Raw genomic sequence first — 18,385 nt, 5'->3', positions numbered from 1 at the left:
TGTAAAGAATTTCTTCCTAATACCTAATCTATAGCTATTCTCTTTTAGTATAAAGCCATTCCCTTTGTCCTATCACGATATGTCCTTCTAAAAAGTCCCTCTCCATCTTTCCTATAGGGCCCTATAGGTACTCGTAGGCTGCTCTATATGATCTTCCTAGAGCCCTCTTTCTCCAGGCTGAATAACCGCAGCTCTCTCCATCTGTCTTCATGGGAGAGGTGTTCCAGCCCTTCAATCATTGCAAAATAGCCCACTAAACTTTTATGATCTTAAGAATATGATTTAAAGGACTCTCTCTTTAAAGTAACAATTCAATTTGGTTTGCTCTTAATATGAATAAATATGAACAAGTATTTAAAGCTCCATCTATTTGTTGGAGGCATTGTGAAAACAAACCTTCCCAGTTCTGCCTCAGAAGGCTTTAGAATTTTTAAGATTTGGCTAAACTTTTCAGAGTTACTAATTAGTGAACTAAAGAATCTTAACAAAACACAAGTAAATGTTACATGAGAAATTATTGATGCCCCTTTCCTAAACTGGGAGGGGTAGCCATAGACTGCAAATAGGACATGAATAAAGTACAGAAAAGCCTTCCACCAGCTCTCAAGGCAATATGCTGTTGAATTTCCTGCCATATTTAGAGAATATTTTAAGTATTAAATTAAGAGAGTATTTTAACTTTGCCTCACTTCTTCTATTTATGCTAATCCGTGTCGTGACTATAACACATTGTGCAATACACATGCTTTTCAGTTGTGGGTGCAGAATGTGATGAGCACTTTGCTCACTAAAATTTAAAGGAAAAAATTTACTTAGGATAATACAACTAAGTTTCAAGGGGAATTAATTTAATTTTTAATTACACCAATAATAAAGCCACAGTTTCTGTTTTGTGTCAAGATTAAATTACAACAGTGCTATAATCTGTCTCCTGGAAAACAGAGCATAGCCTTTATGTAAAAATATGTTTGCATGGGAACCTTTTGTATGAAAATGTTTTGTGTGCTAATTTTGTATCATAAAAGTTAATTTTCATGATGTATAGATTTATCCAACTGAGTAAGAATAGTACCTATAAAATTCTTCCAACTATATGTGAATGCAGTTAAGAAGAAAACACACATCCTCAACAAACCTACTGCCATTTATTCCAGGGTGTAAAACTAGTCAATTATACAAAAGCCACATTATACCCCTCTTGAAACTTGGCTGACTGACACATGTTAATACATGTATCTGTTGAGGATAGCCCTCTACAGAATATAAAAATTAAGGCCCGCTGTAAAATTCTATAATTAATTTCAAAACATATTGAACCAACACCTAAGAGATACAGTATTGCGATATCCCTCACACTCACTATCTGATTAAAAAAACCCCACTGATTCCTAGAGTCCATGGGGTGAGGGCACTGATGAATGAGAAAGGGGCTGATGATTACAATTGAATTTACATTTTGAACTATTGGATGCTGTACAATTAGATGCTTCAGCTGTTTCTATCTCTCCTCCTATTATCTTTCTTCATTAACTCTGTGGATGACCCATAAACTGAAGAAGATAGCTGGGAAATAACCATTTACTACAACGACTAATTATTAAGTAATGTTATGTAAGTTTATTATTATAATAATGCTATATCACTGTTATAATGTTTATTATTACATATGTAATAAGTAATAAGTAATTTACTCATTGTAATAAATTACTTATTACTTATTACATAAGTAATGAGTTTGAGTCATGGGATGAATGTTAGAGACTGAAAGAGTTCATGCCTCAAACATTGATATAAAGTTTTCCTTGTTATGGCAAAAGTGATAAAGAAGCCATTGAAACCCACCCATCCCTAAAGAATGCCTGACTGGAACTTTGGCCTGAAAATCAAACTGCTGAGATTAGATAAAGGGAAACACATCTGAGCAAACAAGGAAAAGAATGAGAGTCAAACCTTGCAGCTGTGCTGAGATTCTTCCCTGGCTGGGTTTAGGGTGGGGGAGACCACAGCCCACAGAAGCCAGGTTTACATAGACTCTCCCCCGAAACATGTTGGGGAGGAGGTTTTGGGGGTAACCTCTGGTCAGAGGCAGCACACACTTGTCCTCCCTTACACAAACTGGCCCAGCTGTGGAACCCTCAACCCCACAGGCCACATCCACAGGACATTCAAGGGAAAGGCAGCTGAGGGGAGTATCTTAATCCATCAAAGACCCTCCAAAGTACTTCCCAGGGTGATGCAACAAATCCAGAGCCTGTTGTAGGAGACAATGGCAATGCTCCCCAGTCCCCTAGGGGAGGTAGCTGGGTCTTCCTACCTAGCCTGAGTGTATATTAACCCATTGGATTCTATGCTTTTTGGGGGCACCTTCACCACCAAGAAGACCAGCTGGAGTGGATCAACAGAACATCGTTGTGATCATGGATGGTGATTTTCTTTATTCTGTCTCTGTGACTCTCTTTCTGTCCTCCCACCTCTCTCCCTCTCTCTCTCTCTCTCTCTCATATTTAGTTTCAAATAAAACCCATACTGTTGACTTTAGCATATGGTCTCATGTTGCTTTTAGGTAAAACTTTACAAAGGAAAGACCTCGTAAATTCATGGCTCAGGCCTGCTACTTTGGCTAAGCAGAAAAGGACTATGGGAAAGTGACTCAGCTGAATTAGAGGTAGAAAAACAAGTTATGTAACCATTCCGTGTTCACATCGTGGGGTATGGTGGTAGGTTGAATTTTATTTGTTATGATTAAAAACTATGTACCTCATAACCAGCTAATTGCTGAAAAAGGCCAGAATTATGGAATAAAGCAGCGCTCCTTTGCCCCTGCCTGGAGACCCTGTGTCACTATGGACCCTTACCTCACAGTCTCGTTCGCACCTTAATTTGAGCAGAGGCATTGCTAATAATTTTAATAACCAGATCTCAACGCCCTCTAAGAGCAAGGGGAAATCTTACTTTCTCCAGCCTTCTCTCACCTCCAAGTTCTGGGACTCCTGAGGGCCATTCTCATCAGTAAAGACAGAGAAAAAGAAGGCTTTCAGTAATTCTGCCTTCTCTGGGTCTTCCGTTACCAGAACACCCTTCTGATTCAGCAGCAACACAACATTCTCCCCAGTGTCCCTTTTGATGCTGCCGTACTTGTGGAAGCCCTTCTGTTTTAAAGCTCTAACCCATGGGATTCCCCTTAGCAGGTCTTTGAAGAGCTCAAAGTTGGCTTTCCAATAGTTCAGGGATCTAGTCCTGCTTAATGCCTGACCTCCTCTGTGCAGGATCCTGAATTCCATCATCTCATGGTTACTACAGCCAAGGCTGCCCCCAAACTTCACATCTTCAACCTGTTCCTCCTGGTTTGTTAGTACAAGATCCAGCAATATGTCCCAGCTGTGTCCCCTCCTGCCTCTTGCCCACCCCCAAACGACCCTGAAGAGGAGAGTGAGAAACACAAGGACTTAACTCTCTGTAAGCATTGCTCAGCAATGACCAATCCCAGATGGTCACAAGTCTAATACAGCCTGATACTGACATTCACCAGCACAGCAGAGATCTGCCACAGAGCATTAGGACTTCTGGACAGAAGCAGGAGGGCTAAGTAAAAGCTGCATGCAGCTTTGAGATAAACAGTAAAGGGGAAGATCTTGGTGCCTCCCTGTCTGTATGTGTAGCTCAGCAGTCACCCTGAGGGGGTGGGCAAGGGGTCTCAGGCAAGAGATGCAGCAGTTCCTCAAGTCTGACTTTTGGTACTGCTTGTAGACATAAATCTTCTTATGGCTCAGACCTCATCTGATATCAGCACTTTTCTTTGCAGGACACTGCATAAAAGAAAAGAGCCTATGGCTTCCCACAGTGACAAAAGTTCCTTGGGAATTTTCCCTCCAAGTATGTGGGGCGCAGCTTCTGGAGCAAGACACAGTTATCGGTGTGACAGAGGCTGGACTGAGGACAAGGGCTATCTCTGTTGTGTTACAAAACCACTAAGAAACCATATTATGATGCCTTGATGATCTAGGTCTGGCATATGTAAAAAAGTTTCCTTTTAAAGGTAAAATACATTCATAACATTTAGTGTTTATACAGTTCAAGTGGAAAATATACTAAACTTATAACTGCCTATGACCTTAATTAAACAGGCTTTATAAGGAAGTCACATAAATAAAACAGGTCCTGAAAACATAATTGATTTGTGCTTCCTTATTATATTGAAATAAGTTCAAACTGTGAATGATTGATGATGATGACTGCCACCTGCATACTTTTCTGCATGATCTAAAAAAAGGCAACAAAAAAATGAAAAAACCAAAAGAGAATCAAAACCACCCCTTAGAACCTTCAAAGTCACAGAGAAGATTCCATTCACAGATAGATATCATGTTGCTCCAGATGAAAGCACGAAGAAGACTGGACAGACTTGACCCACTATGTCCCTAAAGGAGAATTACCTCACTTAACCCTCAGCAGGGCACTCCCCACCAGGGTTATGTCCTCTTGCGTGACAAGAACTCTCTGTGAGGGCAGTCATGAAACTGAGAAAGAAAGAAGGTAATTGCAGATGTTCAAGGAGACTTTGGGATAGGAATGGCAATATACTGCTGTAAACACATTCTCCACAGAGTTGACCTGCCTGCCTGTTGAGGTTCTGTTCCACATCAATTAACAGTCCTCCCTATTCAGGCAGAATGAGTTTGCTGCTCTTCAGTTCACTGGGTTTGTTTTAAACTCAGCCCATTCACAATAATGCATGAGACAGCAAAGGGATTTGAAATAGCTCCCGGCAATTTGCTCCTTCCTAAAATCTTGCTTTTATCATCCTGTAACCTTAGAATGACCCAGAAGAATCTGGACAGATTAATTTTTGATTTACTGGCAAATTACTCCTTTAGAAGACATTAGTCTTCTAAACAGAATTTATGGAAGTGGCAGACAGGCACAAGAACTCTGAGGGGGGCGTCTGCTGCAGATTCAAATAAATCTGCACATATAAATCGAAGCCTCTTTACCTAGAACTGCTCATCCACTCTAGATGGTGACTGTGTAAGGATCTACTTATATTGGAGATAAGCGTCCAAGTGCCTTTAACAGTTAATGGAGCTCTGGTCAACAAAGGCAATGGAGAACTGTGGTGATGCATGTCCCCCCTTTTTCAGGCCACACAGTGATCTGAGAAATGCTCATTAGGCCTTAGCTTGATGAACAGCACCTGGGCTCAGCTTCTCTTGAGCTTATGAGAAACACTGTCTTCTCCCAGGAACTGCTGTTTTCTAATTAGCTCCAAGGTTTTTTTATGAACTATTTTTCTTGCCTCAATGGCATAATATTGCTATTCTCAATTTTCAAAGAAAGTGTGCCAACACGAAGTGTGGCAAGGATGAAATATTGTTCTGACTAAAGCCCACTTTCTTGTGACCCTATAAACAGCACCCAAAATGAGTCCTTTGAACTCTTTGGGCTGCAGTGGGCTGCGACCAACGACCTCCGTCTGACGGGGGCCTCCCAAAGTTTGCAAACTTTGCTGTACTTGGAGGATCAGTGAATGACAACGGATCCTGAGCCAAACTTCTCAAGGCTCAACTCTTCAGCCATTGAGGAGATGCAAAAGCATCCAAAGTAGTATTTCATTGCCTTCAAGAGCAATTTTTCACAGGTACCTTGCACTTACCACATATCTGTGTGTATACACATGTACACATATGCTATGGCAAATCTGGGAGAAATGCTGCTCTCTTAGATGTTTAAGTGCCTTAAATATCTAAGTAAGTTAGGTCTGCAAGTAAGTTTCAGTTACAAGCTTAGTTAAATGCTGTTAAGCGCTATTCCCTGCTAATTTGTTAAGTTATAAATTAGGAACTGTTGAGTGCTGTTAAGCTTTTAGGTTGTATTCTTTTTTATCCTTGCTCTTTCTATTCCTTTTCACACGCAACTAAACACACACACACATATTTCTCAGTTCATTTCTGTTTTGATTGACTGTATTTTGTTGCTGGTTTTTTTCATCAGTATGCCTTAACTGTCCTGTAAGTAGTAGAGTGAGCCTTGCCAATGAACTTCGTTGCACTCTTGCTTATTATTAAATCTGGCTTTTGCTGATACTCTTGCCAGTGATTTTTCAAGCAATCTCAAACACTCGTTCATAACAAGCTGTGAAGAGAGCTGGGTGTTGGACCAATGCAGGTGGTCACTGCACTCCCACTCCAAGTGGACACAAAGAATATTTGAGGAATGTCCTGGGAAAGGAAGGAAGGAAAAACACTCTTTTAGTTAGAGGATAATTCCTATCCAAGACAGGTAAATGGAAAGGAAGGCAACTGGCATTACATTTGTGTTTTTACTATTAGTAATCTGAGGTCACTGCTAACTGAAGAGGAGCAATTTCCCTGGACCATATTCCAGGTGACCAGCAAGGATAAAGAAAAGGGTGAAGAAAAATTAAGGTACCAGAGAAAGATCAAGGTGGGATCAGGATGCACTCTGTTTCATTTCTGAGAAGTTTTATTTAATGTGGCTGTCAAAACTCAGGGATCAGAAAGATCTTTATCTAAGGACATGAAGACTCCATCTGACATGTCAGCATTCTAGGAAAAGCAGAAGTTCTCTAGAGGATTCTGCTATATTATACGTAAAGCAAGTTACCCACGTAGCAACACTTCTGCAAACATTCTAGCTCACAAAATGAAAACAACACATTGATAAAAATATACAGGCATGGTTAGAGCAAGACAAGCAGACTTCCATGTTTGCACTAGCAACAGACGAAGATATTACCCTGACATGCACACCCATAATAAATCAACTTATGCCAGGAGAGACTGGATTAACCTGACATGGAGATAACTTCTCTAATATCCTGTTGGCACCGAAACACAGAGCAGAAGGTCAATGTCACATTAGTTGTCTGTTCACCAGAAAATTTCCCTGACAGGGAAGTATAAAATTTCCTTCCAGTAAAGGAAATGGGGAGGGATTTGAAAGGTCATCCCCTCCTCAGGTAACAGAACAGATGCTCACATAAGCCCCTGATATGCTTCTTGTGTCAAGGTTCAAAGACCTGTCTAAAGCCTGCTATATTTGGTCCACTGTTGTGCACGTGGACAAGATAATGTAGAAGACCTTATTGTTAGATGGTACTAAACTAGGTATCAGTCACCTGGTGTGATTCATCCAGTGAAAGGGCAATGATACACAATAAAGCTGTTGTTGGCATGAAAGTGTTATCATGGGCTGTTATAACCTCATTTCACATGCTGGCCCACGTGAGATGACAGCAAAAATGGCTATTCCTGAGGAAGAGATATGAAGTGTGGTCCTGGGGTGGAGGGGAGAGGAAGACATGATGCATGCTCTTTTCATCCAAGAGACACCCTGAAAGTGAGCTACCTTTCTAACCCTCCCTCTCCGAAGCCATGCTCCATCTCCTTCTGCGGCTCAGTGGCTTCTCCAGAATCCAAGGGTTGGTATGTATTAATTGCAACCATGACTAGTAAAATTAATTTCCTTTCCAATTCTGAGTGCGTCTTGAGGATTTTTTTATGCATGGGCATCCTCCTGAACCCATAACAGTGTCTTTGAGCTCTAATAAATCAAAGGTCTCTTCATATTCAGACCAGTATTCTCTGATATATGTATTCAAAATAATAAAGTAGTAATTAAAAACTACCAAAAAATTTAAAGCAGACATTGTCTGATCAAAGCAGGAGTAAAAGACAGGCACTGTAGTTCTACTCTGTGGTTTTTCTCCATAAATAATGTGCTTACAGTTCCTGAAGATCTCTGAGACCCAACAGGCCATTTTATGAGGAAACTTATAAACACATACGCAAACAAAAGCAGACTACAAAGATAACATGCTCCCTAGTAAAAACAACAGATCAAAGAGGCAAACCTTTCGCAGTTCTCATGGAAGCAAGTTGGGGAATCATTCATGTACATTAAGGAAAGTGAAATGTTATGGATCCTTTGTAAGGATGTAATAATATAAAAGTTGATTAGGTTCTTCAGTAGAATGATGTTCACGTTACATCATATCAACACTTCCCACGGTTTTATGCAGTCTTCTTGAGAAAACTCATGATTATGGAATCATTGTGGAGACAGGAATTTTTCTTTAAATCAGCTTGGAAAGAAACAGTCCCCAGAATTAAAGTAACAAAATATGGCAGCTCACCTTGCCTTTCTGGTATCCTACACTGATAAGCTGAAATTCTGTTCATCAGGATAGTGTTCAATTGAAACACACAGTTTCTATCCACAGTATCACCCAGACAGTTAAAACATTTAGGCACCTTCATTCTTCCCAGAAACAAAAATGAAAAATAAAAAGAACAGTGTCTCATCATGCAGCAGAGAAGTCTCCCATCCTGCCAGCACCCAGCCTGTGGCAATTTCACAGTGTCACTGTGTGCTCCCCAAGCAAAGGAAAAGCAGCTCCTCAACATGAATAAACGTCTCTTACTTCTGGGTCCTGGTGCCAGAATAACTTCCGGGGGTTTTTTGGAATCTTATATTCTAGACAGACAAGCCACCCTAGAGGAAACCAGGAATTCACCTCCCATTCTGCTGCCCCCATCACCTGGCCACCCCCATCATTCCTTTGTGAGCATTTTGCTGAAGGCCAAGGAAAAAGTGATCCTTTCTTGCATGCTGGCTGGAGAAAGCACAGAGGGCATACATCTTCCACTGACAGCCCCCAGCCTGACAATTGAACTGCTCCCTTTGGACAAAAGGCTTTGAGATTCTGCATTTCCCATGTCATCTGTGGTCGGGCAACCTCAGGGCCACAGGCTGTCACTGCCTGGCACAGGTAACAAAGTCCTATTTTCCAGCCAGGCATGCAAACACGGCAGTAGCTAAGCAGCTCACAAAGTACTCCTGCTTCATCAAAATGCATAGAAAGGATAGGATAGGATAGGATAGGATAGGATAGGATAGGATAGGATAGGATAGGATAGGATAGGATAGGATAGGATAGGATAGGATAGGATAGGATAGGATAGGATAGGATAGGATAGGATAGGAGACAACTTCTCTATCAGGTGTTATGATGGACACCATAAAAATTAGGTTAGGGAAATTTCCTTCAAAAATGGCACAGGCATGCCTGATGCTGCATTATGATGGAAGAAATGGGATAAAAGTCTTCCTAATGACAGAAATTTTGTTTTTTATTCCAGTGTCCAGTGTGTCTCACACAACTGGCAAAGCACTTTCCAATGATAGCCTGGGTGCATTAGGAAATGTCCCTCTGTTCTGGCATTTCAAAAGCAAGGCAAAAATAAGCCACCTGAGAATTTGATAATGCCAGTGTCCTTATCCTGGGAAAAGACAAGGAACAGCTGTCACAAATTGTATCAAAAAAAAATCCAGCAAGACAGTGTTACAGTCAAAAAAATTTACTCCAGGGAGTTTCCATTAATTAATTTGCCAATTTACAATCTATTAAATACAGATTCTGGTATCAAGGAAGACTGAAAAAAACCCCAACCAACCCTGAGAAAAATAAAACTCTGCTTCCCTTTAGACACATCTTCCTCCTGCTCCCCTTTTTGCTCCTCATCCCAGGCCATGCTCAGCTGACTGGGGCCAGAAGACACCAGGACACAGCTCCTCAGGGCTGCATGCCTCAGTTCCTGCTCCCTTGACTCCAGCCCCTGCCCAGGTATCCTCTTCCCTCCTTCTGCTCCAGTGAGGATCTCTCCCCTTCTCCTCCCACCCTAGACTTGTTTCTCCTTTTGCTTGGTGTTTACTGGTTTATGTGGTCTTGTAGTGGACAATGTACCTATGTAGGTACGTTCTGGCACCACCTAGAGATGAGGTGATATTAGAAATTAATTGATTGTATTGCTGAGTCCCCACAAACCTTGCAAAGATGCAAGTACAATCTGCTTAAATGTGAGGCACCAGTTATCCATCTCAGCTGTCTTCTAGGCATGTTAGGTATCTATATCATTTCTCCTTTTCACCATTTCTTTAGCACTGGGAAACACAAATGTTGCCCTGTATTTACCTATGGGACAATGCTTCTGCTCCAAGAAGCATTTCAGATTTTATCCTATTAGAAATTAATACCAAAAGCATGAATAGGCCAGAGAACAAAGACAAGAATCCAGGTTCTGGGAAAAGACGTATATACTTCTTTCTGCAAGTCCATTCTGAATTGAGAGTTGGAGGAGCAATCTTTGCACACCATAGGTGAGATTCCCAAGTCTCAGAGCTAACCTAAGGGCACCACCTGACCCTAGTGTAATAGGTACCCTGAATGGATAGTTCCTGCCACTAGGCCAGTTCCTGCCTCTTGATTGTTACCAGAGTTTGTCTCAAGCTCCTGAGGAGCCAGAAAGAAACCAGCTAGGACAAGTGGTTAAATTTTATTTTCTGCCTTACTGAGCTTAAAAAAGCCACTAACACTTCATGGCTGTTTTTTACAGCTGGACACCATCTCTTCATGTCTGTTGCAATGTCAGTGAATCCTCCACAACATGGTCTAATGCCAGGTTTTCCTAGAAACCTTCTTGGTGTCTGACTATGGATAGGTGTGTGTCTGTAACTTACTTCCAGCCACACATCTATTCTTCTGCCTGGTTATCTCTGTGTAAGAAAGGCTATCTTTTTCAGCTGGGTAATTTTTAAAGACCTAAATGTCTATATGACATCAAGTAGTTTACCCCTTTTCCTCTTGACAAATTTCTCCTATGTAAACATCTCTTACTCTAACATAGTGTCAATCCATTCAAGGAAATTGCGAACTGAACACGGGAGAAGCTATCATTGGAGTCATGCTTATTAACTCTTAGATTTTGACAAGTTAGGAGCTACAGGAAATGGCTTTAAAGTGCCTATTTCCCAAAAAGAAATTCAGAGCTGACATACCTACCTCAGAACACCTGTGTACATAAAAGAGACTCACCAGGATCCAACCTGCCCTAGGTGCTGAGTGCAGCAGGAAATAACAAAACACTGCTCAGAGCCTGCCTGGCTATTTTACACTCACAGGTGCCAAGTCTGTCTTTCCTACGTGGGAGAGCTTTACAGCTTTTCTTTGCCAAGGACTGCTGGGAGAGGGAGAGGGAGAAGAGTTGTTTCTTTCAAAGGCAAGAAGAAATGCATGCCTGTTAGGAATTAGCTAATTATCTGGACACCTGACTAGCACTGCCATATCTGAACTTAATGTTCTTCTCAGCCAGAAGCCACTCAAACCACTGTTCTTTACCAATGTAAAGAACACCAGGTTGCAGGGTAGGTTTTGGATTTGGAAAGATCCTTTCCATCATTACTACTGCATAAAGCTCTGACACATCACACCAGTGATATTATCGTGACTTGCCAACTGGAAACACTAACGCTTGTTTCAAAGTTTTTTACTTCTGCTGTCACTCCCCTGTTCACTGAAAGAATAAACACTGCAAGATGTACATCACCACTGTCTGTGTTTTGGTCTCAGAACAATAATCTTTAGTGGCAAAGTAACAGCTGCAGCAGATTTGGAGAAAACAAGAAACACAAGTATACGTTTCCTGATCACTGGTACCAAATGGGAGATGTTTGCAGGTTTCTCTGGTACCACGGGCTGGCTGAGGTTATCCTGCAGGCACAGACTGGTGTGAGGGCCATGCAGGACAGACTCACTGCCATGTGATCTCCTTAACTCCACAAGAGGCAACGGTCTTCAGCTCAGGATCACTACACCTCATCTCTCGCCTTTTAATTCTGCAGCCTCCTTCTTACAACATGGAAGCTAGTTCTGTATTTAATATTGTAACACCAGTTTTATTGATTCCATTAGATATTGTGGAAGTCCCTTCCCTGGGCTTGTTCTCTGTTCATATACCCAAGGACCACATTAAATCCTGTTTACTACAGGGAGTTCAAGGCACTAGATCCCAAGAAGTAGCCCCAAATTTACTTGAATTCCCCGCTGTGCACACTACATGTGAGCTTTCATCAGACAACCGTGCATGACACAGTCTTGATTCCAGAGGCTCTTTCCTCCTGCTGCACCTGACTCTTCGCCACTTAAAAGGCCCAGCACACACACCTGACTCACCAGTGAGTTTGTTCATCTCACTATACACAGAAAAAGTCACTTTTTGCGGGCAATGGATAAACGAGAGGCCAGGAAACAGCAGCACACGGGTACCCGAAACCGGGAACGGGGACGCGGCGGAGCGCAGAATGGGGAACCGGGTGGGCCCTCAGGCCCGTCCCGGGGAGCCCGGGAGTCAAGGCGAAGGAGAGCCACTGCCGCGCCCACCTCTGCAAACGCCGCGATACCTCCCCGGCCCCGAAGGGCAGAGGGCGGTTTTGAACTCCTCCCTTGTCCCTGTCTTCTGCTCCGGCGCCGGCACAGACCGCACCGTCGTCCCCCGGCGTGGGACGCGCCCGCGGCGAGCAGCTGCGGCCGGCAGCCCGTGCCCGCCTCGCCCATGGCGGGGCCGCGGGACCCCGCGGAGCGCTGCTCCTGCCGCAACACCGACTGCGTGGAGCGGCCGCTGCGCCGGCTCTTCGAAGGGCTGGCGAGCGGCGTGGCCGCCTGCCCCTGGCCCTTCGTGCTGGTGCCGCTGCTGCTGTCGGGCGGGCTGGGCGCCGGCTTCCTCTACCTGCCGCAGCGGGAGGCGAACGACATCGAGGAGCAGTTCACGCCGACGTGGGGGCCCGCCAAGGCCGAGCGCGACTTCGTGCGGCGGCACTTCCCCCCCAACGACTCGGAGCGCTTCTCCGCGCAGCGGCTGCCCACCGAGGGCGCCTACGCCGCCCTCATCGCCGTGGCGACGAACGGCAGCTCGGTCCTGGACCCGGCGGCGTGGGCGGACGTGCTGCGGCTGAACGCCACCGTGCACGACGCCGAGTACGAGCGGCTCTGCGCCCGCACCGCCGACGGCTGCGCCAGCCCCAACGCGCTGCTGTCGCGGCTGGGCGATGCGGGACCGCCCGCCCCGGGGAGCCTCCGCTTCCCCGTCAACGGCGGCGACTTCCTGGGGACCGCGCTGGGCGGCGTGGAGACGGACGGCGGGCGGGTGCTCAGGGCGCGGGCCCTGAAGCTGGTGTATTACCTGCGGGAGGACGGCCCCGAGGCGCAGGACAGCCGGCGGTGGCTGGAGAGCTTCCTGCGAGACATCTCGTCCAAAGTGGCGGATTTGCGCCTCGGCTCCATTCAGGTAACGCGGGGGCGGCTACGGCCGTGCGGAGCTGCCGAGCCCGAAGTGTCCGGACAGCCCCGTCGCGGAACGGAAAGCAAAGGAGACGCTGGCGGGAGAAGGCGGGCTGGTTGCGAGGGCCAGGGCAATGCTTCTCTGCCAACCTGATCTTTCGCCTTGCCTGTGCGTGTGTACAAAGACCGAGAGGAAGAGGACAAGTGCTTTATCGTTTCTTCTTGTTTTAATGCAGGTGACTTACTTTACCTCGCTGTCCAGACAACAGGAGTTTGAAGGAATTACCAGTAGTGTGGTCCCACTCTTCTCCATAACATATTTCTTGACAATAACCTTTGCAATCATCTCTTGCCTAAGGTAAAAAAAAAAAAAGGTCTCTAAGCTATCGCTGAATGAACAGTGACCTTTGCTCTTCTTTACTTTCCTCAGCTGGTTTCTCCTCTTGCCGAGGGAAGGTGTTCGTGAAGCTGCAGACTTCTGGTGACATTTGATCATATTTCTTTGTATTTCTTTGCTTTTGCTTGCCTATCTATGCATATTTCCCAACTGCTTAGATGGAGTTCATGGTAAGTACCAGATGAATACCTGAGCAGTAGTCTACCTTCAGTGGAGACATGACCAACTTGAATGCTTACTTCCTAGAGAAATTAATCTTGTCCAGTGCTGACTACTCGAATCTCTCACAGCATCATTCATCAGGTGTTCTCTTCAGACAGGCTACTGTCTGTGAAATATTTGACACATGACTAAGATATTCCTTGAAATATTTTCAGACTGAGCTGTATAAGAAATAATACCTGGCTTGCATGCTGTGGAGTGCTTTCTTCTGGCTTAGCTGTGTTAAGCAGCTTTGGATTGATGCTCTTCTGTGGAGTGCCATTTGTGGTCACTGTGGCAAATGCACCATTCCTGATTCTGGGTAAGTAAAAAACGTAAGTTGTATTCAGATACAAAGACCAGAGTGAAGTTAAAAGAACCTGATGGTGTCAGTCATTTATGATGTGAATGTCAGATAAAACATCATTTTCTCCTGAAGTGAGTGGATGAGATACCCAGAGGTGCAGCCCCCTCAGAGCACCTGCAGGTGGGCAAGCCCCTCAGCTCAGCTCAGCTCAGCTCAGCACAGCTCAGCTCAGCTCAGCTCAGCTCAGCTCAGCGTGCCCACAGTAGGACTGGAGATGGGTTCTTTTCCCAGAAGACAAAGCCTGCTCTAGATCCACTGCTCCAGCAGGAAGACTGTAAATGAGATAGTGGTAAGGTTAGCACTTGTTGTACATTGTTGTAGTGTCCCTGGAAATGTAGGCAGGATGATTAATCCTCTGCAGTATAACATCTATGTTCTAACCAGTCTCATTCAGCTACACAACTGAAGTGATGCACCATTTGTGCAAGCAGCTTCCCCAAAAACCCAAGGAAGCTGGTATCATTGAATCCTTGTTACACAGAGTGCTTAATAGCCAGTGCTGGACTTCCTAAATACTGTTAGATAATGTTGCTGCAAACAAATTACTACTTTTAAAATCCTTACTGGTCTCCTATATGATACATTCATCTGAAGTTTTCTTAGGCTTGGTCTCATGCTGAGGAAAACACATGAAGCTCCCAGCTTGACAGCTCCTCAGCTGTCCAATGCAAGTGCTCCTTTGGGCTGGCATTGTTTCTTTGTTTTCTCTATAATTCCAAAGCCTTTTTATTTACTTTTGTTTGCTCATCAATTGTAGTGGTTCTATCAAAAAGACCCTTTTGTACCCCTGAGAAAGGGTTTAAGCCAGTCTCTTCAGATCTTCAGAAATAACGCACACACTCCTGTCTTCCTTGTGTTAAAGCAAACAAATTCTCAGTACATCAGAGCATTTGCTTTGAAGGCTGCGTGCTTTCTGAAGCAGCCAGGCTCACTGCCATATTCATCTTTGCATGTTTACTGGCAATTGCCTGTTCAGGTAGCAGGTAATGATTTCATCTCTTCTTCTGTGCTTGGCTAAATCTCACTCTGCTATTGGCACAGCCTTGCTTTTCCCTTTTGTGTGATTAATTTTCAGTGAATAGAAGAGCCCTTGACAACATGGCCAGATACTGAAAGGTGTGAGATAATTATCTTGAGAGTTAGCAGAAGTGAGAGAAGCCCATTGGCTCTTCATTTTTGAACTTCAGCTCACTTACTGTGGCATCTTAGCAAAAAGCCAGACCCAGGATCCAGTCTTCCTGGCAGGTTTTCCCAGGGACCCGGCAGGTAGTATTTGTGAGCGCATCAGTTTAAATGTGAACAAAAATGAATAACAAATCATGCATAAGTGCTGGAAGATAAACTGGAGAGAAGTGGAGGGCACAGAGCATAAAAAAAGTAAGACACTGGAAAACTGGAAACACTCTTCTCCCGTGTGGTAGCAACTGCTCTTCTTGCCTTCTGAAGGCAGAACAAGAACTGATTGCTCTGAAATTAGTGCTGAAGAAGAGATTCCAGAGGTAATGGGGGATGCTTCCAGTGATAGGAATAGTTGAGCATCAGAATGTGGGATGCTTTGAAATCTGTGTCATCTGCATCAGGGAACAGGTGGACATCAGCTACAAGACACGTGTCAGAGGTGCAGTAGGTGTGCTCAGTCCTTGAGCAGAGTCAGTGAGGGATCAGGAAGCCATCAGGTCACCGGGAGGTGCTGAGAGGTAATACATTCAGCTACACACGAAGGATCGGTTTTCCTCATTCTCTTGTAACTCACATCAGTGCTCGAACAGTGTTAGAAGCCTGAGTTCCTTTTTCAAGACTTTATGTGGAATGAAATGTGATTAATGTTGTCGTTCTGTTGGGTGTTGGTGGAAGCTGCTATTTGCAGTGCAGCGTTAACAGTCTCTCCTCTTGCAGGGGTTGGCGTTGATGACATGTTCATCATGATTGCTTCCTGGGAACAAAGTTTAAGGAAAAAAGGGAAATCCAACGTTAAGTCTTTGCTGGCTGAGACTTATGCAGAGGCAGCACTTTCTGTGACCATCACCACTCTCACGGATGTTTTGGCCTTCTTCATTGGCACCTGGACTGCTTTTCCATCCGTGAGGTCTTTTTGCCTCTATACGGGCACAGCTTTTGTCTTCTGCTATATATATACCATGACCTTCCTTGGGGCGGTTCTGGTATTAAATCACAAAAGGGAGCAAGGGAACCGACACTGGCTGACCTGCATGCATGTGGATGTAGATAAAGATCAGGCTGAGAACTCCTGCTTGTACAATGCTTGCTGTATTGGCAGCTGTTCTCGGCAGCCATCTCAGCCAGAAGGGGAGCATCCAATGACAGTATTCTTTAAAAAGTATTACGGCCCTTTTGTTACAAATAAATGGATCAAGCTGCTCATGGTGTTGCTGTACGGAGCATATTTGGGTGGCAGTGTTTATGGGTGTACTCAGATCAGGGAAGGCATTGATCTCCGAAATCTGGCAAATGATGACTCCTACGTTATCCCATACTATGATGATGATGAGAAATACTTCTCCACATATGGACCCAGGGTCATGGTTGTCATTACTGAGAGCGTAGATTACTGGAATGAGTCGGTGCGTCTTGACATTGAGAGCTGTGCACAGAATTTAGAGAACATCTCCTATGTAGATAAGACCCTCTCAGAGTCATGGCTGAGAGCGTACACAGAACTTGCCCCAAGGGCTTCAATAAATATAAACAGTAAGACTGACTTCTTAAATGGCTTAACTATACTGTTCAGAATTCTTCCCAGTTTTGAGTGGGACATAAACAAGACTCAGGATGAAATAGAGGCTTCACGTTTCTTCATCCAGACAGTGAATGTGACATCAGCCGTGGATGAGAAGAATCTCCTCAATCAGTTAAGAGAGGCAGCCAAGCAGTGCAGCATTCCACTGCTGGTGTATCACCCAGCCTTCATCTACTACGACCAGTACCTGGTGATAGTGCAGAACACTGTTCAGAACGTTCTCATTGCTGCCGGAGCGATGCTCGTTGTCTCCCTCCTGCTCATTCCCAACCCCTTGTGCTGCTTGTGGGTGACTTTTGCCATAGCCTCTGTTATAGTTGGCGTTGCTGGTTTCATGACGTTCTGGGACGTCAATCTCGATTCCATATCCATGATCAACCTGGTCATTTGCATTGGGTTTTCAGTAGATTTTTCTGCTCATATTTCCTATGCCTTTGTTACGAGTGGAGAGTCATCAGCCAATAAAAGGGCAATTGAAGCTCTGTCCCTGCTAGGTTACCCAGTAGTACAAGGTGCAGTTTCTACAATATTAGGGGTTGTTGTCCTGGCTGCAGCAAACACCTACATCTTTAGGACATTCTTCAAGATCATGTTCCTTGTAATTTTGTTTGGGGCTCTTCACGGTCTTGTTTTTATTCCAGTGTTTTTAACATTTTTTGGAAACTTTGGCAGTTCACCCCACAATACCATGTCTAAAAAGTTAGAGCACAGGTTTAGAAATGATAAAGACTGTCCATGAATAATTTAAATATAAGATTTTATATATTTACTATGTGTAGGTTGAAATGCAGTGACTGTCACGGAGTATAAGACATGAAAAACAGAAGAATAAATACAGCAGAGCAACAAAGGCTTCTGAAAACCCAGGAAAGAAAAATTAAAACAAACCGCATGGGATGGATTTTCATTTTTTACCATTGTGTATGTTTGACTACACAAGATTAATATTGTTTAGTATCTTTTTTGTGTGACTTTTTTACTGAATGTATTAAAATTATTACAAACACTGTCCACTGTGTCAGGTTAATGGACTATGTTACATGGTTGTCAGGACACGTTCATACCAGGGAAGAGTAACTCTCACTGGACTGTATTTCCTGCCTGTTTGCCTTGATGCTGTAACTCATCCCAGCACTGAGCTGGAAGACAGTTTTTGCCCAAGAGGCTTGAATCTGGGTGTTTTACAGCAAAATTACAAGGGATCAGAACTGTCTCAGGCTGCAATAACTCACAAGCCTTCAGGAGACAAAATATGGTTAGATACCTAAATGCAGCACGAGAAACCCTTGGGGAACACTCACCCTAAGTTGATACCCATTTTCTATTCAAAGCCTTTTCTTGGTGTCCCATTTTCTAGCTCATGTTGAACATCTGGTACCCTTAAGAAGTTTGTGTGTAGCTTCTGTTGGCTGCAGTTTGCAAAGGTTATTGAATGTGCTTGGACCTCCTGAGAACCACCCTGGGAGATGCTGTGTCATGCTATGACAGGGCAAGGATTCACTAGAGAGAGTCACACCCTGATTCAGGCCA

At 44.0% G+C, this 18,385-nt stretch overlaps 1 protein-coding gene across 1 annotated transcript; it reads left to right on the top strand.

Moving 5' to 3' along the window:
• The first annotated feature begins 12,407 nt into the window (after positions 1-12,407).
• LOC120755052 (patched domain-containing protein 3-like) lies at positions 12,408-17,745 on the top strand. Its single transcript, XM_040069561.2, has 4 exons — positions 12,408-13,139; positions 13,369-13,490; positions 13,907-14,052; positions 15,994-17,745. Exons 1-4 carry the CDS (start codon positions 12,408-12,410, stop codon positions 17,592-17,594), a joined length of 2,601 nt encoding a protein of 866 aa, XP_039925495.1. The 3' UTR covers positions 17,595-17,745.
• Positions 17,746-18,385: the final 640 nt, after the last annotated feature.

Source organism: Hirundo rustica, chromosome 1, assembly GCF_015227805.2.
Source record: "Hirundo rustica isolate bHirRus1 chromosome 1, bHirRus1.pri.v3, whole genome shotgun sequence".
Lineage (NCBI taxonomy): Eukaryota > Metazoa > Chordata > Aves > Passeriformes > Hirundinidae > Hirundo > Hirundo rustica.
This window is presented reverse-complemented; position numbering and strand designations above follow the sequence as displayed.

Bases quoted from the DNA above. Each gene is read 5' to 3' on its own strand.
- LOC120755052 (XM_040069561.2), top strand. From the start codon at position 12,408: ATGGCGGGGCCGCGGGACCCCGCGGAGCGCTGCTCCTGCCGCAACACC. The intron at 13,140-13,368 runs GTAACGCGGGGG...GTTTTAATGCAG, and splicing joins TGCGCCTCGGCTCCATTCAG to GTGACTTACTTTACCTCGCT. The intron at 14,053-15,993 runs GTAAGTAAAAAA...CTCCTCTTGCAG, and splicing joins TGCACCATTCCTGATTCTGG to GGGTTGGCGTTGATGACATG.